Raw genomic sequence first — 27,086 nt, forward strand, 5'->3', positions numbered from 1 at the left:
GGAAATTGAAGAATTGATTGATAATAGAATTGTAAATTTGTGGTAATTTTTTTTTTGATTAAGATAGTTAAGAGGTATTGGGTGAGTCAAAGTTTAAGAGGTATTTGATGGAGTGAAAATTTTGTTTTTATTAATTATTAGAGTAATTTATTTTATTTATAATGGTTATTTTCTTGTCTTAACTAATTTGTCAAATCTAGTCGTTGTCAGAATATAGCTGTTGGAGGTCTGCTCTATCTATTTAACTTGCTTTGTCTGATCTGTTCATTCAACTTATCCTGACGATGAACCACACTAGTTGGTTCGAAACGCCTCGACAAATGAAATATCATGTGATTTACGCCAAAGAATCTCTCATAAATTATTAGAGTAGTTATTTTAAATAATATTGTTTTTTTAATAAAGTTGACCAATTTACTTATATTTATGAATAGTCCTAAAAAATAATTATCTTTATTATTAAATTATAAAAAATTAATTTAACAATTAAATTATAAAAAATTAATTTAACAACTAAATTATAATAATTTTTCTGAGATCACAATCCATTTTCTCCAGCGACAAATAAGAGAAGAGAACGTACGGATGATCTTATTTGCGTAGGTATTCCAAAGACACCCATTTACGTCCAGTTGTGAAGTAATTACACTCATCAATAAGTTTGAAAGAAATTAGTAAATAAAACCTGCAACAAACCTGCAACATGTACTAGTCCGACATAACGTCCAACTAGCCAATAAATCGGACATGTTGCTTTGGTGTCCAGAACTTTTTCTGGACAACCCTGTAATTCTATTTTTTTGAAGGAAAATTGTTCACGAGCTTCTCTTCAATCCACTTAAGGGCTACATTTGGCGTCCGTAACGGAAGAAAAGGAAGCCCGTCAACATGTGTTTTGTTTTCTTAAAACAGTCGTTAATGAACAATGAGGTCTGGCGATTGAACCGCTCGGCGGTTTTTTGAATATTCCGTTATGCTCTCCAGCGTGGTTAGGACGCACGAATTCCAATAGATAAATGAACCCTACATCTTTGGGTCTATAGCGAGGGTCCAGTCGCTGGTTCGAAACCTGGCAAAGACATGTGGAGTTCATCTACTGACTTGCCGGTACTGTCTGACTCGTCGGTTCAACCACATGTAACCCCCCGTTGAATTGTTTAAGATATTTGTTTATAGCCATGCATTATGTGCTGTGCTATTTGGAGAACTAGGTCTGATGTTATTTTAAAATCGGAGCCCTGAAGTCTTCATTTTGATATTGATATTGTGCAGTGCTATGCATGTTCCTTCCCGGACACGGAAAAGGCCGCCAAAGATTGCTTCACGGATGCTGATAGCTTGCGTGTGGTAGGCCGTCGGAATAAGTCCGAAGGTTCATTGCTTTGCTTTGAATTTTTTTGACTCGGATCAAAACCTCGCAGGCTGGGATTTTGAGAGATAGAATACGCGGCGTGCTCTAATGCTTTAGATTTTGTTTCTTATATGTGTAAATGGCGTCTGTAGAGCTCTGTTACTGAGATAAAATTTTGACTCTCTTAAGAACTGCGAGGTTTTTGTCAGATTATTGGGTATACGACGTACAGATATTATCTTTCCCATTTCGGCAAACTTTGAGCTGCTTTTACCGAATACTCCGGTTAAATTTCAGCGTTTTGTGACCTGTCAAGATTATGTTGTTTTGAAGAATTTGCCGAAAAATCTTTTGGCCAAGCGTCCTTTTGAATGCATCTCGTAGCGACTTAAGCTCTTCCTCGGTTTTATCACCTTTCATAGCCGGAAATTGAGGTTTGAGGTCCAAATCTCATCAAAGCCACTTTTCCAGATGGCTTTAGTGCATTGAGAAAATAAACTGCAAATTTCCTCCCTAAAACTGGAAACGCATTCCGTAGCTACTTTTCCGTTTTTAATTTCGTCAGGTTTGGGCCTTTTTATCTTTAAAGTTTCTATAGTAGCCACCTGCAATCTTTTGTAGTGAACGGAGGCAGAAACGTAGACACAGTTCAAGCAGTTGATGGCATTCTGACTCTCTTTACTAGTTCGGAGCATAAGTAGCAGAAGGATCCCTGGTTCAGATAGGCAGATATACTGAATGGACCGAGAATCCCTTCCTACTGCACGGATTTTCTTGTTCCTCTTTTTTTTGCTATTAATTTGTCCGTCAGATGTGCATGGAGCGTTGGCACCTACGAAGCGGAGCTCAAAAAATGCATATGCTACAATGATGTACATGGGGACACCGAGAGACTATGAATTCTATGTTGCTATCAGGGTTATGCTTCGATCGCTCATTCGGCTTAGAGTGAATGCAGACCTTGTTGTTATTGCTTCCAAGGATGTTCCTCAGCAATGGATAAGGACTCTGTATGAATCTTGGATCCCTTGTAACCCTTTCCTGTTTTCGGCTTTATTTTGATCCTCCGTACTTGGCTTATAGCGCATTATTCGCATGAGGGCTTAAGGTTGATTTTGAAATTGCTTCATGCAATTTGCATACTTTGTTCTCGATGTTGCAGCGTCTGATTTAAGGCTCTTAATGTTTCCCCTTTGTTCTGCAGACAGTCAGATGGGGTTATAGTTAAACCTGTGGACAATATAGAGAACCCTTACAGAAACCAGCCTGGATTCAACAAACGGTTTACTCTAACGCTGAATAAGCTGTATGCGTGGACCCTAGTAGAGTATGATCGCATTGTCATGCTTGATGCGGACAATCTTTTCCTGCAGAATGCGGATGAACTTTTTCAGTGTGGGCAGTTCTGTGCCGCATTCATTAATCCCTGTATTTTCCATACGGGGCTTTTTGTGTTACAGGTATGCTATTTCGTTTTGGCTTTCTTTTTATGACAGATGCCTAAACTGGCGAGATGCTACCCTGGTTGAAGAACCCTCCCGCGAGCATCGGCATCTTGATTACTTGAAAATGAATAGCAACTTGTATTCATGAAACCCTTGTTGGATGTGCTGTCATTTATGTTAAATTGTTATATTTATCTCTGAATGTGGTTTACTTATTGTTTGTTTGCAGCCCTCAGTGGCTGTGTTCCATGATATGATGCATGAACTGAAAACATTAAGAAAAAACAGAGATGGTGCAGACCAAGGATTTCTGGTTTCGTATTTTAATGACTTGCTAGATAGTCCGATGTTTTATCCTCCTGCCAATGGGTCTAAACTGAATGGAATCTATCGACTTCCTTTAGGATATCAGATGGACGCTTCTTATTTCTGTAAGTATATACCGTTTAGATCAATACATTTAAATTTTTATTTTAATCTTTAAGGTCTTCCATTTCAGGCTTTTAACTACTCCATGTACAGTAAAATCCACTGTTCTGTGCTTCACTTGTTAATTTCATATTTTGGATTCACATTTAAAAAAAAGGGCCTTCATTTAATTTTCATATTGCATGTCATTTGCTTTAACTCACTTGTTAATTTCTCATTTCGGATCCACATTTAAAAAAAAGAAGACCTTGAATTAGTCTTCGTATTGCATGTCTCTTTTGTAATGGAAGAAGGGTGCTTCCACCGTCTACATATGTCCCTTCTTGCCAGTGCCTCCCTTTCTATCTGCTACCAGTTCTTAAATTCTTTCTGCCAATTTTAATTATGGTATAACAAAGCTCATGCCCAAACATAACTCCATGCTTTGTAGGAACCCATGTTCTCACCATGGTTTGGGAGGTCCAGATCATTGCTCGGTTTGGGAGGTCCAGATCATTACTCGTTTGTTGTTGCTGCATTTAGTGCTGTCAGTTTTTCTGAGTTTACCTCAACATTAGCCAATGCTAACGTATACCCTTAGTCTCCTTTCCACATTCCAGATGGGCTTCCCTTAGATTGGATAACATCTCGGCCTTGGGGCACTTTTGTCAGCACGTGACATCGATTCTTCTTAATATAATAAGGTTTTACTGCTTTTGCCCGTCTTTTGTCTTGATTGATTTCTTCCCAGTGATTTTATTATTAGTGGTCTTTTCATGGCATTGACGAAGATTTAAGCTTCACAGTTAGCTTAGAGATTGTGTGTTAGGTTAGAGATTGTGTCTTAATAGAAATAAGAAGCTCTCTCCATCCCTGAGCAAACCATTACCAAAGTATGAGGGCATCGGGGGCATGTTTGTAAAGTTCCAAGTTACCAAAAGGACAATATAGCACAAAATATAATGAATACACCAAGTATACAAATTCATAGGCGCAAGCACTGCTCCCATATATTGCAAGGGTTGCACAGCAACTTTAATTTATCAAAAAATTTAGGAGACATATCTACATAAGAAGAACTCATCATGGGATGTCTTAATTGTGTGTCCTTGAGAGTGTAATTACTAATAATCTCTATATATATACTTATTTGTGCAATTAGGTCTCAATTATGGCAGACCTATGATAATTTGATTAGAGAGGACACACCACTGTTCTCATATTTAAAATGTTTTTCATTATATAAGAGACAGAGTGTACTCCATGCTAGAAATTGTCAAAATTTTATCAGATCATTTTTAATTGTTAAAATTTCATCAGATCAATTTTAATATAGGAGCATTTCATCGATATTCAGGGAGAATTGATCTGCCTTAATTTGTTGATTTCTTAAATGACAGAGTTGGGTCTGTATTGCAGATTTGAAGCTGAAATGGCACGTGCCATGTGGACCAAATAGTGTCATCACTTTTCCTAGTGTTCCATGGATGAAGCCATGGTACTGGTGGTCATGGCCGGTTCTCCCCTTAGGGCTTTCTTGGCACGAGCAGAGGCGTCAGACAATAGGGTATGGATGCTTTCTTCCATCCTGTATTTAACCATCTTGTTCTTTAAGTATTCGAGACCCTATTCTTCTAACTAACAAGATCCTTGCAAGTTGCAGGTATGGTGCGGAGATTCCTCTGGTTATAGCCGAGTCACTGTTTTACTTGGTCACTCTGGCTCTATCGATGATTGCTTGCAGAGGCTCCCAAACAGCTTCATCTAAGTTCTGCCTCTTGAAATCAGAACAGGGTTTGTCATTCTATTCTATTGTTCCCAAGCTGTTGGTTCTATTTAGTATGGTGGGAAGTTACTTGCTTCCATTTTTGCTTGTTCCAAGAACAATTAATCCTCTGATTGGTTGGGGACTTTATTTACTGGGTTCCATGTCAATTGGGGTTCTTGTTATAAATGCCTTTCAGCTCCCAGTTTTGCCCGTGTTCACCCCTTGGTTGGGTATATTCGGTGTACTTCTTGTCATGGCCTTTCCTCTTTATTCCAATGGCATAGTAAGAGCAATATCGGTAGCAGTATATGCTGCTCTGGCTGCTCCGTTTGCATGGTGGGCTCTTGGAAGAGCAATGTCAACATTGTCAAAATCTGATCAGCCACAGTTTCAGATCACCAAAATTTGTTGATGGAAATCATTCTAAACATCACCATGAAATATACTCTCATCTCAGAAAACACTTTGGAGTCCCTGCAATTCTTTTTATACAACCTACTGAGCTTCTTTTGAGTTTTCTGGACTCCTCGCAAGAGGTGAGTGGGCTGAATCAGAAGGCTTCAAATTCTGATGGATTTCTAATTCCGTTAAAGATATGCAGTGGCAATGTTTGAGTGAACTCTCTAATAGAAAGAGTTTAGTGGTATATCTCAAAATTGTGACATTCTTAATGGGATATATATATATCCAGTTCCTGTTATCTTCTAGATGGTTACCTCATTATTAATTCATTTATTCTTGTGCATTGTTGACTAATGGGAACTGCGATTCTTCCATGTTGACACGTTTTACTGTTTTGTATTATTTTTCCAGCAAGAGCTGAGTTCAGTACTATGTATATGAAGCGAGTCTATTTGATTCATATTATCAAATGTTCAAGTTTAAATAGAAATCTGTTTATACTGTCGCTGCAGTTCACTTAGGTGTACTGAGAGTTAATTAGTTAGTCACAGTGCACGCTAATCCTAAATTATAGGAGAGTTTCTGTAGTCACACTAATCCTAAATTATATGGTAGTTACTGTAGTAACACAATCCCAAAATTTAATATCAATCAGGATTTAAAGCCAAAAAAGGAATTAAAACTAAAGAGAGTATCCTCAGCTAACAGTTGGAAAACCAAATGCCTGCTAGAGACTGCTGTAGCAAAGAGCACAAAGTGATGGTTGAGAAGGACCAATGAAATTTATTCATAGAATTGCATTTTCCAAACGGAGCAGTTCCCTCGTGACGGTCAGTAAACAATCCTAGAGGAGGATTCACCATGAAAGATCAACGTCTAGGTGGATCTGGAAGTTTAGAATGCATCTTCACATTAAAGAAACACTTGATCAAACTAACGGTGAACTTAAATTTGAACGTAATTCAATTTGATGACGGAGTTTAAGCAGAAAAATGCTATGGCTGGCAAATATTTATGGCAAAAGTCTAGAGTCAAGCCATGGGTAACTTACTTGCCAGAGTGTCAAACTTTATACTGCTGGCTAGTTTATTCCCTACATATTCTCAAACCATAGTAGGGTGCAGGGAAATTTGTCGCAAGACGTTTCATTAGAGAACAAAATTATGGATTTTACAAAAAGGCGGGATGAAGCTTTGCTTAACATATCCCTAGTGGACTTGCAGCACCAGTTATAAGGACTGAACATCAGAAATCAGAAAAATGTAAAGCCTTCATGAAGGATTTATTTGATCAATGTTACAATATCAAAAATCTCCAGCCAGTGATTCCATAACCACTTTACCCAATTGCAACCCCAGGATGTGGATTACATATCTCTAATCTCACCGCAAATTGGATAACAGATTTCTCAATGAGCAGCCCAAGTTGCTGAAATTTCTTGTGCAGTGCTAAAATTTCTTGCGCAGAGAAAGGCCTTTTGGGTCCAGTCTCCAACGAGCTGCAACTTTTCTTGGCCGGGCATTCTTCCACCAAATCCATTGCGACTTAACCTGGAATTGGGTTTCTGAATTTTAGAGAAAACATTCTCATACTATTCGCGTGTTGTCAAGGAGGTAGGATGATCTTTCCATCCCAGTCCTCTTTTTGAAAGCAGCGAATTAAAGCTTGGTGGGGGTGCGGTGCTAACAGAAGATATTGTATGAGCGTCAACCCCTAAAGTTTTGCACTTTTTTTTTGCAATCCTGAGTGACGTTGATTAAATATTTGCTTATGATGAATCCAAATATCATGAGCAAATAGGCGATGATGAAATAACAGAAGATATTGTATGAGCGTCAACCCCTAAAGTTTTGCACTTTTTTTTTGCAATCCTGAGTGACGTTGATTAAATATTTGCTTATGATGAATCCAAATATCATGAGCAAATAGGCGATGATGAAATAACACGTTGCTATCACCCGAATAGAGGCAAAACGTTTTTTTTATTTTTATTTTAACCATAGTGGAATAGTAACTCTTTGGACTAACCCGGGCCAGGCCTAAGATCAAATCTGGTAGCTGCCACTATAACACCAAAAGTATATCCAACAATCTGCAAGCCAGATACACCAGATCTTATGATTTAGCAAGAGCCAGATAATATCAGATCTTATGATTTAGCAAGAGTCAAGACTCTCGAATAAAGGGAGTCTCCTTGAGCCCAGATCATAGCAAACCATATACTCAACGAGATTTAAACCACAAACCTTATATCATTGTATGAAAGTAGACGAATCTTTACCAAATGTACAAGAAAGATGTCCTACAATAAAGGAGCAAGGGGACATCCTGGTGGGACACCAGAGGATATTGGAAAGGCTTGACAATTCTTTACCGATTAAAATGTACAGGAAAGGACCAAGAGGACATCCTTGTGGGATACTAGAGGAGGTTGGAAAGGATTTTGGTGGGGAGCCCTATAATATTTGTTTTTCAATTGGTTTGATTTGCTCTTAGAAATGCTATTGGCATCCTTTGGATATGTTCTGTTTGGTCTTTGATTTATATTATATGATATGACATGTTACTTTGAATCTGGACACCCATTCATGAAATGGTTTAAGAAAACGACTTGAAAATATGATCAGATATGTAGAATAAGACAAAAAATTATGCCAAGATGCCCATCCACTATAATGTTAAGATGTCGCAAATTGCTCAAGGAGAACACAGAGGTTTATTGCGTTGCCGCTAGGTGTTAGATTGATTTTTTGGGGGGACAGACGTTTATGGTGTGACAAGATTCCTTTGGAGGTTTGTATGTGATGCGTGGATGAACATCATTTTATATTTTGTTGCACTATTTAACATTCGACTGTAAAAGTTTCAAGTGATTTAATCACTTGTCCGTTCTCTTCTGTAAAATCATAAAAGCTTTAATGATATGAATTAGCTAAGTCGGAAATTTTTTAATAATTATTTAAGAAAAATAAAAAATTGAGTAAATCTTGTTGGTTTATCAGCAGAGTCTAATTCCAAAGGTGTCTCAAAGGCCCAGTCTCAAAAATAACTGACCCAAGACCTCCCACTTAGCTAGATGCTTTAGTAATAAGAACTTTAATATCTTTAAATAATAATATTTTAATAAATAAGAGGTAATAAGAGGTTTTATATATTTAAAAGGAAATATTTGTTTTAATATAGTAAATAATTTTGAAAAGATGTTGATGTTGTCAAAGTGTACTATTTTGCACAATCTATTTTTTTTATTGTGGCACTTTTAACTAGAGTTTTTGGAAAATGTTAAATATTTTGGATTATTTTTAAATTCAAAAATAATTTTATAGTTTGTTGGAAGGTTTATAAAAAACATTTTTAATTAAAGCTTTTGGAAAATGTTCAATATTTTGGATTATTTTTAAATTTAAAAATAATTTTATAGTTTTTTGGAAAGTTTATTTTGGATTATTTTTAAATTCAAAAATAATTTTATAGTTTTTCGGAAAGTTTATTTTTAATTTTCTATTGGTTAAATGAGCTTTGGACATAATTCCTTTGGTGGAGATAGTTTTATTTTTGGTACTTTCGGTGATTACAATTTATTTAAAAATAAAAAATAAAAACTAATTTTGTAAGGGACCATTTCATAATTGAAAGGTGCCATTTCATAAGTGAGTGCTTGGACACTCTTATGCTACTGCTTTGCCCAGTAATGCCAGAACTGGTGTGGTGTGGTGGTAGGTTTTTAAGAATACCAAAATTGATGCCGTTGTAGGTTTTTAAGAGAAATAGGGTATGGAACAAATTTCCAATTAATAAATTCCTTGCTGGGAGCTTTGATTGTGCGGAAAAAACTCGCTGTTTGCGGAAAACACTTCCTATTCACAATAAAAGTTCAATTCTGTTAGTCTTTTGCGGTTACTTCATGTCATATCTAATACAGTGTATTCAAATAATGGAAGTAATGGAATCTGCGCCTCCATCAAAGAATCCAAGACATAGCGCTCAGTTGCTCACTTGAATACCCAAACCACTGATTTTTCTCGTGTCTTGTAACCTCTATATACGCTATAATCTTTTTGGATCGGGTATTGATCCATCGGCAAGTGCTGATGCAAAGAACTCCCCATCTATTATGATACTTGGAACTCCTTGCGTCGAGTTACTGCCACATATTTCTGATCGACATCTTCTAATCGGATATGACACTGAGATCATCCATACCGACCCTCTACCTAATACATATTTCAACATTTATCCATTGATATCACAACATCTAATTAGCTACAGTTTAAAACTTGTGTTTTAGGTGAAGGATTGCCGCATATTATTTGAGTAAACTTAAATTTGGAGAAAAGTTGTGCAAAACAGAGTACCTGTTAATAAACAAGTTCTTAAAATAGTCATAACTAAACTTCAACGATCTTTGTGTTGCGTCCGAGAATGGCTAAAAAAGAGAGCATAAAGTTCTCCGATTTGTTCGAGATGAATCAACGAAATAACCAAAAAACAAAGCAACAGTGCAATTTACATAAATCTCCCAACTCTTCTATAAATAAAAAACACAACTATTGATTCGCGTCCGTCAAAGGGCTACTGCTGCTGATTATTGCATACACGTTAAATCATTATGTTATTGGTCATATATATCTGTTATGTTATATTGAAATAATCGTTTATTATGTAACCCACCATTAAATGCCAATTTTAATAGGAGTGTTCATTGCTTACTTTTATGAAATGATTAAACATCTAATATTAAATGTTAATGAATTTTCATTTCATTAATTTCAACGAACATTCCTTGGGATTAATTTAAACGTAGATTCTTTATTAATATTGGAGATAGATAGTGGGACCATTAATATTGGAGATACACAGTGGGACTGGGACCAAAACACCGAGGGCAAATCTGTGGATGGGTAATTAATGAGCTTAATATATGAGTTATTTCTTGCTCTCTCTTAGCCGTGGGAAATGAGTCTTTATTTCTGCCCATTTTTGATGGATATTCCCCAATGCAATCCACCAACTCCAATTCCACGAACCCTGTACTTGGTAGATAAGTTTGGAAGTTATCTAATGAGGCGGAGGAATTCCCGGATGGCGAAAAGTGGCCAGAATCTGGGTAAAAAAATTTCAAATTTTTTTGTAGAGACAGTTTGAATCGTGTTTTTGATAGTGGAAATGGATTCAGCACCATCAAAAACGTCTAGGACACCTAAAATTTTGAAGTTTAACAACTATAACTTGGATTTACAGAAATCCTTGTTGGATTTTCTCTAAATTTGACCGGAATTTCCATGACTTTCCGGGCAATTCCTCCGGCTAGTTAGACTACGGCGATAAGTCTCACAACTCAGCGTGCAGAAGGGAGTGTTTATAGTTGGGCCGACTAGGACTTGTGTGGATGTTTGCTTGTGCAAATCTTTCATTGTGCGGAAAGCTTTGCACAAGTAAAGCTCTGCATAGCCAAAAACATATACTATAAGTGATAACTCTGTTAATTAGTAAATAAAAGAGCTTTCTGCAAAATGATTGGACTTCATTTTGCAAGGGTGATTAACAACTTTAAATTGAACGAAGCAAGCTGAGTAGTTGCACCTTGTTTTGCGTGTGATTCATTTGCGTGATGAAAATTATTTATTATTTTAGAGCACTCAAATTAAGTATTGATTTTAAAAAATGCATACCAAATTTAATGGACTATAATGGGGAGCTTTGCTTGTGGGGTACTTCAATTGTCCAGAAAGTTCCGCACATCCGTCGCTGCTTGAGTGATCTGAAATAGGGCACCTAGGCTTTTTGTCGTGCTTACAAGAACCTCGCTCACTCCAAAGCTTATATATTCCCAAGATCTATACTTATGATTGATAATTTGCGGAATAAATAACTTGAAATAGGTGTATGCTTTTGTTTGTACTTTAATTGTGAAGTGCTTTAAGTTGATTTGCTTGCACTGATATAAAACATATAACAGCAAATACAATGCAGCGATAAGCAATCACACATAACAACGATATAATATGGAGTTCACCCAAACCTCTTGGGCTACGTCTCCTTGAGCTCTAATAAACTCGATTAGGTTCTTTGGGATTATGGTCGAATTCTTTTACAAGTTCCACACTCAACTCCATTAGGTTACGACTGAACCATTGGGCTTAAAATACCATTTTTATCCCTGGCCGTTTGGCTCTCTGGCTCTCGGCTCTTGGCTCTGGCTCTGGCTCTGGCTCTGACCCTTGGCTCTCGGCTCTGGCTCTGGTTCTTGGCTCTGGCTCTGGGCTCTAGCTTTGGCTCTGGCTCTGGGTTCGGGCTCTGGCTCTGGCTCTCGGCTCTGGCTCTTGGCTGTCACTCTGGTGGCTCTGCTTGGCTTTCACGAGCTTCTGGTTTCGCTAAACCTCCAAGCGACCTCTTCCCAATTGTGCTTTTTGTGTTATCTCTCGGCCACTGTGAATCCCTGCTAATTGTGTTCTCTGTGTTTTTATAACACATTTGTTTTCGCCTCCCAAAAGCATGGAAGATCGATCGTTTGATCAAAGAATCCGTTTTCCAATTGAAAGGAACGACAACATGGGGTAACCCAATCATTTTGCCTTCCTCTTGCAGAAATACCGAATTCGAACACGTAATGGCAATACACAGAGAAACGCACGAAAAACACATCATGAGCCGTTTAACTGGACTTCAAATAATATGTAATCGCGCTTAAAATCCTATCGGGTCTGCCTTTCCATCGCATGTCACAAGTCGCAACGACCCTTGTATCGGGGATTCGCTGATCGGCGCCATTGCATCGGTGCTATCGCTGATCGGCGCCATCGCATACGCAATCGCAACGGCCCAAGGCCTATACAACATCCCATGGATTGCTCCGATGCGATATATATATCGTCGATCGCCGATCTGCTTCGTCGCAATCGCTCTATCGGCTCGCCCGGGTTCCAATATCGCATGGCAGCGTACCTCCGATGCGATATGTTAGAAATCGCAATCCGGGATCCTTAAGGACCACTGCTCCGCCCTTTAACATTGCGATGCGATATTTGCATATAAAGCCTTAAGCCGTTTTTAATAAGGATTTGCCTCCTTTTTCTAAGGATAGTGGACCAACTTCTTTTTGCGATAACCCCTTCATCCAGAGTCCATTTTCACTGATTCAAATTGCAGTAGATTCAGATTGAAAAGATCTACGCAATGAGGCTATTCCCAAGAGCATCCTTTGACTTTCATTTTTCCTCTGTGAGGAAAATTCATAGACTTGGAAGTCTATGTTAGATCCATTTTGGATCATTGAGCTAGAATAGTTATGCGTAGCGGAATGCTCCAAAGGTTCACTAATTGAATCAAATGGTGTTTGTTTGACTAATTTCCAATTATGTGATGGCAAATGGTATGATTCATTGTTGCTTATATTTATTAGCATTCGCCATGTTTCAAGACACAAGCTTAGGGCTTCTAAGTTAATATATTTGTCCTTAGTATCGTCCAGATGTTCGCTGTTGTGGTTGTCGTCACTGTGCTAGTCTTACCTACCCAGTTGAGGTCAGCGACCATAGGCCTTCTACTTGCCCTACTCCTTACTATGTTGGTCTTACCTTCCCAACCGTTCACCCCAAAGAAATTTGAGCAGTGAGTTGGAAATCAAGCATCACAATGAGCTGAAAATCAACTCACTTTTTCTTTCGTGACAACCTAAGGTGTTTAGTCTAAAACGAGCTAATGGCCCCATCACCAAAATGTTAATATGCGACTTTCTCACTGACTTGATGTTATTTCGCTCACTAGGCTGGCTAACTTACAGGATGTTGTTTAACTTATTAGGCTGGATAAGCAAATGGTAAATTGGAGAGTGAAAACGTGGTATATGGGGTAGATATAGAAACAGGATTGCATGGAGCTCGGTTGTTTGAATCCCAGTGTTCCTGGTGTTCCCTTTGCCAAGGCGATAGAGGCAGCGGCAGAGGCAACTATGCTTTGATTTTAGACGCCAAAGTTTGTGTAGAGATTCGTGAGACGTTTAGGAATGGGAATCAACGTAGAACTCCAAGATGCCTTGAACATTATTGACGAGTTTGTGATGGGGATCATTTCTTTCCAAAGAAAAGAGTTTATAAGCGCTGGAGCTAATTACAAGTTGTCGGAGGACCTGCAATGGCTCTAGGAGGGTTCCCTATATCTGCAAGCGCTGGTCTAATGGTGACACGGGGGCTTCACTCAATGAATCTCTGACATAACACGGAGATACATGACATACAAAACAATACCCTTAATTTGACTACATATTGGAAAATACCTCTAAAAATTACATTATTTAACCCCCTCTTGATACAAACTCAATACACCTTCCCAATTTAAAAACCCCTATTTTCACTAGATATTGTAGATATCTATTTTTTCATTAACATTTTTTATGCTCCTTTAGATATTTTTATTAAATTTGAGCTCCATTTTTTATACCTGCCAATATAAAACCCCTTTACCCCGTATTATATGTTCAATATATTATGTCATTATTTCCTCAATATATATCCCCCAATATGAATGCACGTGGTATGGTATTGCTCCCCCAGTGAATCCCTCGTGAATGTCGATCACTGTTGCGCTACATGTGACCATATCGGTATGAAGTCTTGCTCCCCCTGTGGTGGCTCCCAAAAGGGTTGGCCAATTTCGGTCAAGCTCTAGGTCTCCATTGCCGACCCGATGTTGAAAAGTGGAGAATCAGAACCTTCTTAATACTTGTTATGTGGTCAAGTGCTTCGCTCAACTACTCATTGCACACTAACCTGCAAATCCGCGCTTTGTAGTCAACCATTAGATGATTATGCATAATATTAGATATGCCAACGTAAAAGGGAAAAATAAATAGTCTAATGTTTTGGCGTAGATAAAGGATAACACCTCTCCCAATCCATTGTTTTGGCATGGATAAAGAATAACCCCTTTTTCCATCGGCATAACGAGAAAATTTTGACCATTAAAATTTATTGCAGTATTTTCCATGGTTATATATGTCTAGGTTTCAAGTGCGCCTAACCACAGACCAGTTGCAACCGTTCTAAAGCATTTTATGCAACTACAAGGTCAAATTTTCAAGGCCATGTATGGAGACTTCTATAATTTCTTTAAGGTCTTTTGCCAATCTCCAGGCAATCGTATTCACCTTCATTGTTTTCAAGACGCGGTTAGGAGATGCAGAGATTCCAGAGATGCTTTATCGTTTACTTGTATGACGGTGAAATATCTATCAAAACCTGTGAGAAATAACAACGCTTTGAACAAACAATGTTTTGGAGGCTTTTAATAGTTAATCTTCCTTTGCACAAACTCAGGAATGCAAATAATGGTATTGTGTAGGTGTGGAAGGTGTGCAAAACAAGTTTGTGCGGAGAATGGTATTGTGTTGGGTGCAGAAACTGTGTGGAAACAACCTTTGCATCCACACAATTCCTTGGGATGACCTGATTATTATATCTCCAAGCACACATTTTGAATGGATGCATGATCTCAACCGACCTAGCATTGAATGAAAATCGATTTGACCCGCATTTTAAAATCTCAACCGACCTCACATTGATTGAAAATCGATTTGACTCCTTGTTTGACTTTATATTCTACCACTGCATCACAAACAAGGTTAGTAGCAAATATGCAAAATTCATGGAACAAAAATGAAATGAAATAATACTCGTATCTTGATAAAACATGACGCGTTATTACGATTCTGCCAAAATAGGGTGGGTTTTGTTTATGGAGCAACTAGAAGAAGTGATTGTTGAGGAAATATCTATAAGCTCACTAACAAATAACACGTACTAGTACAATTGAATGCAAGATAAGGTCACACAGCAAAAGACCCTAGATGTGGAAGTATAGCTCAACAATGAAGAAACACCAACACCGAGGAGGTATTAACGGGTAGCTTGAAACCTTCGACTCACACTGAATTTGGAAGGGGGAAATAGCTGAAAAGATCTAACATCCTTCTCCCACATCTACTTAAGTAACCTACCAACTAGGGTAAATATGTGACAAGAGGCTATTATGATTAGATTCAACTTTCCATGTGACCTTAAGGAAATGGAATCGATGGAAACACAACATATATACCTTCCACATTAGCAACAGGGCTCCTAGGAACCATCCCAACCACTTAGGTAGCTGGACTCTAGGCCCCACTGAAGTTTTTGATCACTTGATCTCTAGACGCTCTCATGTTATAGCCCTGCCAACGTCCAAGAAGCTTTTGACGCTCTCATGACAAGGCATGCCAACGTCCAGGGACTATTTTGCTTAGTGCTGTGCCAGTGTCCCCAGGATTTGAACAATTTTTTAGGCCTATAGCTCAGGGCATTGCCTAGAATTGGATGACACCTTCAGAATAGTAAGATAACAGAGAAACAATGATGCAAAAGTAAATACTTGAACAAGCTCTTAACCGGGCTCCTACTATCCATGACAAACATTTCGTCAAACATATCACAAATATGTAATCTACAAGTGTAAACAACAGATTTAAGAATATAGATCTCATACTTATCTGAGCATCGTTAAGAACCATTGTTCCCTCATATCATTCGCTGCATTATCATCTGTAAGGTCAATAGATACATTGTCCACTCATTTACAAATAAAAACATGATGAGAGTCATACATAGGAACTGTCATAAAACACATACCTAACAAGCATAATAGCAACATAAGTGCCAATGAAATCATAGCCATATGATCCACATATAAACCAGTGTAATACTCAAATAAATACAAAGAGAAATAACCTCATATTGATGATGAAAAATCCAAACGCGAGATAAGACTACGAAGTTTCACCCGACCATAGAATCGCTGAGCCAAATCTCTCTTTAGCCATTCACCCCCATGCCATATTCCATGCATGAATGTGTGACTCAAACCAAAAGAACCAACCAGGGCATCCTGATGCTAAACCACCTCACCCTCATCAATAGAAACTAGGGTTTACCGTAATCCATCTCAGATCACTAGGCCAACACAATGAACATGTCATAACAGAATTTACCTTGACCTCCATCCGATCATTGGGCCAAACAAACATGGATGCCACGAGATTTATACACCTACACCGTGAGGAATTTCCCTGTCTCCTAGTCTCTTGGGCTTTACCGCAATCCACACCGGATCACTAGGCTTTAAACCGAGACCCACTCTCTAGGATTTACTGCATATCCCAACTCAAGATTACTAAGCCCAATAGAGAGAAAACCACCTCTTGGCTTTATCATATACCCTGCCATTCACTGAGAAGGATTCCTGGGCCTACCGAGGCAACACAAAATCTGGCTTTACTGCAACCCATAGTTCGGTTCAGGGGTTACTAGGACATGTGTTCTATCATTCAGAGATCTACCTCACTTAGCTTCGAATCCATTTGGCAATCCAGCTTAACTAAAACATGAGAACCCTATCACACCATGGCTATCCAGAAATGGCAAGGCTAGGATGAAAACACTGTCACACCTGGAAAGACCCATGCCATAACACCAAAAGAACTACATGCAATACCATGCATGACAAATCTAGCAGGGAAAATACACATTCAAATCTATACTTGCAAAGAATCCTGCTGTAGCTGCTTGATCTTGCTCTTCCGTGCTTGATCTCTACGTCCTCTTGTCTTCTTTGACTTTTTTGATCCAATGACAAAATTTTCCAAGAAAACTCTCAAGTATCCAAGAGTGAGTGAGAGAGAGAGAGAATAATGAGAGAGCTCCAAAACTGAATTGACAAAAGGTTACAAACTAATCCTCAGAAGATTTTTTATCAATTAGGCTTCCATTTTCTTCATTTTCCATTATTTTTCTTCATTTTCCTCTTCACATGTAACCTGTGATCTTTCACCTCTCTTTTCTCTTAATTTCCATTATTTTCATCAATAAATGTGCCCAAAATGCCATTTTGCCTTTCCAAAGCCTTTGCCAATTTCCTTGGCCATAATAAACCGAAATGAACACCCATACCACGATGCTTTGCCCAACATTCAACTTGGAATAAATGTCTCATCAATCGTGGTTATTATTTTTCCTTTATTAACTTTTATTACACAAAATTTTCAATAGGGCTATTACAAAAAACTCCCCCTTGTGGGACATCGTCCTCTATCTTCAACCACACCTATACCTTAGCAAAACCGCTGGAAAAACAAGCACACTGCCCATGGAGCTTTATAACAATAGCTTGATGCAGTGTTTACAATAATAACTCCGTTGAAAAGAAAACTAACATGACAACATAACAACATAACAATATAACGTCATAATGACATAACACCCATACTGCTTATTGGAGCTTTATAACATAGCTCATGGCGGTATTTCCATCCATATACATATGTACATATACCGAAACATCATCAAACATGTACCAAAACATATACCAAAACACCATACCAAAATTACTTTACCTCAACTGTTAAATATTGAAGGATACATAGCCTGTATCTGATTCGCCATCTCACATGTAGCTTCATCAGGCCCAAAGTGCTTCCACTGCACTTTACCTTGCTTAATTGCTCCATTCTGGAGCATGAACACCTTTTTCTGCAATATACACTGAGGTTCTTATTGGAATTCTCCACCTGGTTCCACCTACAATACATACTAGTCAATCACATGATCAACATCTTTAACATAATTTTTAAGCAATGACACATGGAAAACATCATGGACTTTCACTGTTGGAGGCAGTGTAAGTCGATAGGCTACTGACCCAATCCTCTCAACAATATTGAAGGGTCCAAAAAACCGTGGTGCTAGCTTGGTACATGATCCAATCCGTAAGAAGTTCTTCTTCGGTTTGATGTTCAAGTACCCCTGTTCCCCAACCCAGAACTCTTTGAACAACTTGTTACGATTTGCATAGCGCTTTTGCCTATCCTGTGATGCCTTTAGATTTTTCTTTATAACTTGCATTTCTTGTTCCATGTCGGTCCAATCAACACCCTGTTAACTAGATCACTCCAACTGATGGGAGTATTGTAACTTCGCCCATACAATGCCTTAAATAGACTCATCCTCAAAGATTCCTGATATCCATTGTTGTAAGCGAACTCTACCAGTGGAAGATACTCTTCCCACTTTCATTGTTGATGCATCACGTACATCCTCAACATGTCCTCCAATATCCTATTGACCCTCTCAGTCTGTCCATATGTCTGCGGATGATAAGTTTTATTGAAGGCCAAATCTGTGCCCAAACCTGCAAACAACTTATTCCAAAAATTGGAAGTGAACTTCGCATCCCTATCTGACACAATCTTCTTTGGAACACCATGCAATTTGACCACATATCTGATGAATACCTGTGCTACATCGCTAGCTGAGAATTTAGACTTCACTGGAATGAAGTGTGCAACCTTCGTCAACCTGTCCACAACAACCATGATGGAATCATGCTGTCTCACTGTCCTTGAAAACCTTGTGACTAAGTCCATTGAAGTGACCTCCCATTTCCACCCTGGTGTAGTGTTGTTTTATCAACCTTAATTGACTTAGACTGCAACATTTATTATCAACCCAGGGTAGGTCTCACTGTTTCAATGGAGTTCGTACTATCTGTGCCAATACACTTCAGACAAGCATAAAAAATTGCAGAAAAACTATAAAAGGTGTTGCTGATATAATTCACTGAATCAATCATGTATGCAGATATAAAAACCATCCACAGAATCAAATCACAACTTGCAGCGATTGAAATAAAGGCACACCACACCTAGAGCTAACATCTATTCCAGTGGGTTACTATTCCTCTGTTGTTTAACTCTGTGTAATAGCATAAGATAAATAAAAGCAGTAGTGAACACAATCCACGATATGTGCAGTAACAACGAGAAACTACAAATCAAGAAACCGAACTGAAATGTACACTACCTAATCACTGCAATCCCTGCCAAAGAGGAGGGCCCTTCCTCCTCAGTAGGGCGCAAGAAGACACAAAAAGTGATTAATGGATCAGTTGAGAAGCAATAACAACATCACTGTGCCAATTGATATTAAAATGAGTTCAGGAGTTACAGAAACAGTAACAATACTCTTATATGTGCACTTCCTTGATACATAAAAAACCCAGTATTTTATGACTATTACATCCCGAAAATTTCCGATTCTCATGCTGATCCAAAAATAAAGAAGTTGCAACCTACTGCTAGATAAATATACATTAGTTATAACTGCTTGAGTTTTGTTGCCTCAAAAGTAAACAATCTACTACCGACAGCTGTTATGTGGAATAGTACCCACATTTCCAGCTTTGGTGCAACAATATTGAGCAAATGATGGTTCGGGCTGATGCGGCATAACTGAAGACAACACTGTTGGTGTAATCGCAGATCCACGCGAGGTGTAACAACGCCCGATGTGTAACAACAACCTATAACAACACTGATGTGTAGCAGCAACCTGTAACAACAACCACCTGTAACAACACCTAGTATGTCGCAGCGATATGTAACAACATTCAGGGTGTAACAACTAACTTTTCTACCTTTTCCTGCAGCTAAGTCCTGCTACCTGTTTTCTTCCGCAAGCCAACGCCTGAAAAAGATAAACTTCCCGACATGTTCCTTCAATGCTCGTCCAGTTAGCCTCAAAAAGAAATAAAGCCTTGCATTTATTCGGTAAAATATAGTAAAGTAACATGACAGTAAAATGGATGAAAAAGGTAAGAAAACGGGGAATTTGGTCATATAAGGGCACAAGTTTGAAGGAAATAAAGGTCAAAACAAGGGAAAGAAGGTGCGGAAAATGAGTGAAAAGCCACACCCAACATCTCCCCCCCACTGAAGCCACTGCATGTCCCCATGCAGAATCTCAGACCCTTCTACTGTGCTCCCGATGGAAATCTATAAAATTGAATGCAACAGCAGTGTCATCGCCTGGAGCTCTGAATCCTTGATTGACCATTAACTCACTTGGCCAGGATTCTTCTTCGTAATCACATAACTGATAATCGGGCTGATATTCCTCCAATGGCAACCAGATCAGAGGGAATCTGAATCTGAGGCCAATCCAGAATGCCCCGAGTGTCAGCACAATCTGGGCATATTCCGACACCCGTGAAATAGCAGCCGCAAAGTTCTTGTACTCAAATGGGTCCCCTTCCTGCAATTCTGCACTGCAAGCCTTAGTGCGCTTGAGACATCCGACCAATGCTTGGATTCTCATGGTTGCAAATAAGTTAAGGTAGACCCTCACGATCTTTCTTCTGTAGATGGCCGATTGGTCTCTCCTTTCCGGAGTGCTCAGGAACTGCCTGAAATATCGATGGAGTTCATAGGCCATTCCCAGTTCAGCTTGGACCCATAGCGCTGTCCTCTCCTCATTGGTCTCTATTGTCTTCTTATCCAGTTGCCACTCAATTTGGTTCCTCATAAATGAGAGGAATGCCCGCAACTGCAAATCTCCCATGAAAGAGAGTATAGTTTCCACCATCTTCGTGCTCACGTATTCACACATCATGTTGTGCAAGAACAACTTGCACAACAAATTCTGATCATCAAAATCATAGGACTGAAAAATTTCCAAAAAGGTGCGGATGAAAGAACCCAAATAGGACCTTTTCTCATAAATTGATCTCAATTGAAATAAATAGTAACGTTCCCACAGGAACACAAGGTATGATGGGGACGATCGCTAGCAGGTTTAGAGCGAGGTCGCGGAGTTTGGTCTTATCAAACGTTAGGTCAGAGACCTCCGGATGCAACGGATATAATTGTTATCCTTTTCCTTTATCATTTTTCTATGTCTCCGTGCCTCCTCTTTTCTTTCCCATTCTTCCTTCAACCATTTCTCTTGCAAGGAATCCATCATATTCTTATGCACATTGAGTGGAATCACTCCCTCCTGTAGAGAGAGTTCCAACTGCTTCCATTTTCGCAGATTTGCCAACAACAACAATTTTTCAGAATGCCATCCTTCAACAGGGCCCGACATTCTCCCACATGCATCATCAACTAACAGTGTAGCATCCTTTTGAGGACGAAACTGTTCCAACTCGGTTGTTGGTTCTTGTGTATCAACAACGTCCTCAGTGGGTTTGACCACAATTTCTTTATTTTCCTAGTCAGCCTCCACTCTTACTGCTGGTTCTTGTGTGGAAATAGTAATATCCACAGGTTTTTGCTCATCGTTTATCTTCGAACCAACTTCGGTCTCTGCTGCTGGTTCTTGTGGAACAACAACAGTGACCATTGGCTCATGTATGTTATCTTTTTCTTCCTCCACTTGGCTGATTTCCTCCTCCACTACTGTTCCAGGTGAAACAATAGTGTCAGCAAAGGGTTCTTGTGTATCCATTGCTTGATCACTCTCTGTGGATTGCGCTGTTTCGGTTGTTGGTTCTTGTGTATCAACAACGTCCTCGACAGGCTCGGGTGTAACAACTTCCCAATTTTTGGTTTGAGTCTCCCTCGAGGTAGCATCTGCTGCACAAACTTTGAATCTGGATTCCACCAACTTCCCAGCGCAGGCTATACACAAGGCTCCGGGGATTTATCCCCTTATATCCCTGTCCACAACCTCCGCTAAAGTATCCAACCTTGGAGCTTTTGGCTCTGCCTTCCCTACTGCTAACTGTTCCCTTAATTTCTCAATTGTTTTTTCTAAAATTTCAATTTTCGACAACAAGGAATGGGTTTCGCTCTTACTAGGTGAAGGAGTTTTTTCTGGCTGAGCTTGCTCCTCGTCCTCCTGTTCGACTGCTTCCTTGTTCTTCTTCGACATAGATGGGGACTCTGGGTGTCTGCTGACCCTTATCCTCTACTTCGGCCTTCTGTCACCAATTGGTTTGTCAACCGACTTCTTGCTGATCCTCACTGTCGAGGGCTGCGGTTGCTCCTTTGTTACCTCTGGAGTTTCCCCAGCCGTCTCTGTTTGCCTTCTACGAGTAGTCCTGGGCCTTTTTCGCATGAACTCTTCCCAATTTTTTCCCTATTGGCTTAAGGCATCCAACATGATGAGTTTAATAAGGTCGTGGTTTGTGACACATGTTTCTGGATGTGTAGTCATTTTTACAGCTGCAGCCATATGTCTAATATTGCCTAGCAAGAAATACGGTAGGTTAATCCGTTGCTGATGGCGGAGATGGTTCAACAATGGGAAATGGTAATTAAACATGATTGTTTCTCTTCCCTCACAAATAATGTACTTAATGAGGAAGAGAGCAACGTCCACCCATGGCTGGGGGAGTGACAGCCTATCAATTCCCCTACCCTTCTTAACCAACGACTCACTTTCCTGAAGAAAATCCCCTTTTAGCGAGGGGTCATTAACCTTCCTGGTGAACCATCTCTTCCCTTCTGCCTGCAATCCTGTTACTCTGGAAATAACTTCTTCTGTGACCTCCAATATTAAACCTCTAACTTCTGTCTGGTTCCTTTCTAGGTTCTTCGCGAATTCCATGGCCACGCCATTGTTTGACCCTTCCAATTTCTGGAAGAATTCGAACCAGCTTGCATCTTTGAAGACCTGTCATGCCTCAGGATAACTTTCCAAGGCCTCTATAGTTCCTGGTTCGTGTCGTATCGCTGCTCCACCCATTGCTTCTGCAATTCAAATGATTCTTCACCTACTTATCTTTCCTCTGGCACAAACTCTAGCTGTTTCAACCTGCACTACTACCTTCCTTCACTCCAAGCACTCTTAGTAGGGATTCAGTGCCTCCAGCAGGGGTAAATGATAGGGTGGTAGGGTGGTGCAGGTGCAGATTTGGATTAAGATTTGGCATGCATGGTTCGTACGGCTTAATGAATTTTGCTTTAATGGCGAGTCGTGGGGAGGTCTCGTCAATAGTGCCCTTACCATTTTTGGTATGAAGTAACAATAACTCCTGAGTTGCATGCCTTTATTGCTAGATTTTTCAATAGTAACAAATCATGCGACAGTCATGTCGCGACATGATTCGTTCTCCCCCCGGGTTAACTATGATAGCCGTCCTCGGCAGTCAATTAGTCATGTGAACTTACCATAATTACAAAATAAATGGAATGAGATATTACCTTTTTGATGATGTACCTGGGTGACGTGGGGCATGGTGATGGGTGGCGCAATGTCGAATCATACTTGGGTAGCGAGACACACAAACTTGGATCTGCTGATGAGGCTCGCGGTGATGTTTCTGCTGTTTATTACAATAAAATATTTCGTTTTATTCCTCAAAAAGTCGTCCGCTGTTACAGGTGTAACAACCAAAACGACTGATATATACTAATTTAATTTTTACCAAAAAAAAAACAAAAGATCGTGTAACAACACTTATCGTATGATACACTTTGAAATATAAATGTTGTTGCAGAGGGTGAAACAACACTTATCATATGATATACTTTGAAATACAAATGCTATTGCAGAGGGTGTAACAACACTTATCGTATGATATACTTTGAAATAACAAATGCTATTGCAGAGGGTGTAACAACGACCACCAAGTGGTTTTCAACTGCTACAAACAATGTCTGCCTATGCTTGCAAAAGGTTTTCACAACCAGATTATTATTAATATATATATCCTTTTCTTTTGAAAACAGTGTAACAACCACCACCAAGTGGTTTTCAGTGGTTACACTTATTGGAAAAGTTAAAATTTTTGCAGCACAGGGGGGGATTTCCCCTATTCCCATAACCTGTAGATCCGAATTTGTGAAAATGTTGACAAATGAACCCTTCGAGGTAGGTTTGTGATACAACCAGAGACGGTGTCCATTTACAAGTAATGATGTCTATTAATGGTTACCAAATTTACAGTCCCATTGGCAAAGACTGCATCTACCTCATAAGGGCCTAGCCATCTGGGGCAGAGCTTACCCTTGAAGTCCTTAAACCTTGGGTCGTATAAGAGAACCCAATCTCCTTTCCGGAATTGTTTATTCTTTATAAATATGTCATGTCACTTAGCTCTTTGCGGCTGAATAATCTTTATTTGCTGGATAACAGCCAACCGTTTTTCCTCCAATTCATTGAGTTGGTTCAATCTCTGCCTTTGTGCTGTAGTCAAATCCAAATTGACCTGCAATGCTGCCTTTAGTGTCTTGATTTCAAATCCAATGGGGAATAAAGGGTTCTTTCCATACACAAGTTCATATGGTGAGAATCTAGTGGTGTTCCTCCATGTAGTCCTATATGCCAATAATACTTTCGGAATTTTGTCAGCCCAATTTCTTCGATGACTGGCCATAGTCTTAGTGAGGATCCCCTCAATGACTTTATTAGTGCTTTCCATCTGTCCATTCGCCTGTGGATGGTAAGGTGTTGTGATTTTGTGATGGATTCTATATTTCTCGACCAATTCCCGGATCTTATGAGATGTGAGCTACGACCCTCTGTCTGTGACTATCTCCCTGGGTATGCCAAATCGGCCGAAGATGTTCTCGAACATAAAATCTGAGACAACCTGCTCCATGGCTCTAGTTAGTACCTTCGCCTCGACCCATTTCGTGACATAGTTGGTACAGACCAAGATGTAGGATCTCTATCTGGACGAAGGATTGATTGGTCCCACAAAATCCAGAGTCCACTTCTCAAAAGGTTCTATGACGATCTGGCGCTGTAACGGCATCTCATCCGATTGCAGTGGTTGGCCCATCTTTTGACAACTATCACATCCCTTCACAAACTTCTTTGCATCCTGAAATATTGTTGGCTAGTAGTACTTTATTGAAAGGACTTTGTATCCCGTCTATTTATCTGCGAAGTGTCCCTCGCAAGGTTCCTCATGATAGGCCTCGAGGATATCAAAGACCTAATCCTCTCTAACACATCGTCTGATCTAGAAATCAGGGCCAGTGTGGTAGAGGTTCCCATCTATCCAGTTATATGTAGCAATTTGTTGTATGATTTTATTTTTCTCCCTAAAGGACAAAAACTGGGGAAACTTCCCTGCAACGAGATAATTGGCTATGTCTGCATACCAAGGCAAGTAAGTAGAAATAGCAAAAAGATATTCATCAGGGAAAAATTATTCAGTAGGAGATTAACTGTTGGAGAGGTAAATTCCCTCTGCCGACAGAGGAGATCCCACTAGCCCAAAATGGGTCTAGCAACAATCAAACAATGCTATCACGCAAGTTCCTAATTGCAAATTAAAGGTGGATTATGAGAACCTACTTGGATTCCAACGCTAGTGTTGTAGAAGAGTTAACACTCCCGTTCCTTTGCTCCGGCCGGTCACGATCCTCATGATCTCCGTGAATGAACACCTGCACATGCAAAGAACGACACGAATACAAGCATAAAATCCAATAGATGCAATTATATATCGGTCAGAAAAGATATAATCCAAACATCATCATAATGAACAACAAGAATGGAACCATAATGATAGTCATCTATTATTGATAATCAACAAAGGAATATACAACCGAAGTTCTGACGTCAAATCCTCCTTTGGCTGGGTGATCAGCTACATGTCTTGCAAAGCTTGTCGGGATCAGGAACAAGCCTCTCTCTCTCTTTGATTATGAATGCAAAGAAGACTCAACAATCTCTCAGACTTCTTACAGTATCATTCTCCCTATGCTCAAAAACTAGCTTGTCAAATGCACCAGAACAAGCTTTTATAGATGAAGGAGGAGGGAGAGATACAATGAATCCAGACATCCATGGGATAAGCATTATCCTCGAAAAGCTATTATGGATAGAGATACGATGAATCTTGACATCCATGAGATTGACATTATCCTTAAAAAGCCTCATGAGTCGAAAGGAAAAAACTCTCGGGTGTGCGTTTGTTAACAAACTTTTCCAAACTTGGTTGGCGCGGGTAAGATTCTGAGACAGAGCGCCAATGGGCGCGTCCTCTTTGGAGAATTTCCCCCATTGGTGCGGGTGATACACTGTGGATCCACGCTAGTGGAAAAAGGGGACTTTTTAAGGATAATCTGTAGGAGATGTCTTCAAGGCATATGAAGTCCATACTTAGGGGATCATAATGCAAGTGTTTTCAAGCCATGTCACTTCTCACAGGTCCCGGAATGAGTCCTCCAAAGTGCGGGAAAGGGGTAACAGGGATGGTGACCAATGGTGACAAATTACTGTGTAACAGATGCCCTCTAAAGCATGAGGCCCGAGAGAGAGGGGTGAAATGCTTTACAAGAACACATGCAGCTGCCGCCAGAGAATCTGCATAGAGAGATACAACTGATAGCTCAAATACATGATGTACGTGGTATAGGCGCAACCATCCATAACAGAGTACATAATAATCTAGATCCATGGTATGGGCGCAGCCATCCGGTGAGGATCGATGAATAGACTCAGGCATGGTCGCAACCATCCAGTGAATGAGTCATGTAACAATAATCCACAAAATCGCAGTCTGGATTCCAACAGACAAAATCCAGGGTCTTGCGCTCCATCTTGACCCGAACAAAAGTACAAGTTCAAGCATGTGAATATGTGAGTTGAAGTCAAACATGCATGAACATCGTTTGATTACCAGTCAATAATGAAAACTGTTAATAGACGCGAGAGGTACCACCAATAATGACAATGGCCCTCAAGGTACTATAGGTACAATCTACGGCGTGTGAATCAGTGAGCTGGCGTCGAACACCCGTAAAATCATTCGATCGGAGGCCAATGATGGAAACCTCATGTCGAACACAAAGAACCTGCCATTGAGGCATGCAGGCTCCAAGGCACCGGAAGGGAGTCTCTAGATCAGCTTCTTGGATAATGAGCTGAAGTCGACAGGAAGTGACCTT

General features: G+C 39.6%; 1 protein-coding gene across 2 annotated transcripts; it reads left to right on the top strand.

Annotated features, from left to right (window-relative positions):
• The first annotated feature begins 587 nt into the window (after window positions 1–587).
• LOC149265313 (putative glucuronosyltransferase PGSIP8) lies at window positions 588–5,748 on the top strand. Of its 2 annotated transcripts, none has more exons than XM_089429278.1 (6): window positions 588–1,137; window positions 1,273–2,361; window positions 2,556–2,811; window positions 3,026–3,227; window positions 4,624–4,771; window positions 4,868–5,748. In XM_089429278.1, the coding sequence occupies exons 2-6, from the start codon at window positions 2,090–2,092 to the stop codon at window positions 5,382–5,384; spliced, it is 1,395 nt and encodes a 464-aa protein (XP_089285404.1). In that variant the 5' UTR covers window positions 588–1,137; window positions 1,273–2,089; the 3' UTR covers window positions 5,385–5,748. The 2 variants fall into 2 exon arrangements, with proteins under 2 accessions (XP_089285404.1, XP_089285402.1); XM_089429276.1 differs by having other exon boundaries at window positions 588–1,107.
• The last annotated feature ends 21,338 nt before the right edge of the window (window positions 5,749–27,086 follow it).

The sequence above is a fragment of the Pinus tabuliformis genome, chromosome 6 (genome assembly GCF_031772625.1).
Source record: "Pinus tabuliformis cultivar Carrire ecotype Pingquan chromosome 6, CPIR1, whole genome shotgun sequence".
NCBI lineage: Eukaryota > Viridiplantae > Streptophyta > Pinopsida > Pinales > Pinaceae > Pinus > Pinus tabuliformis.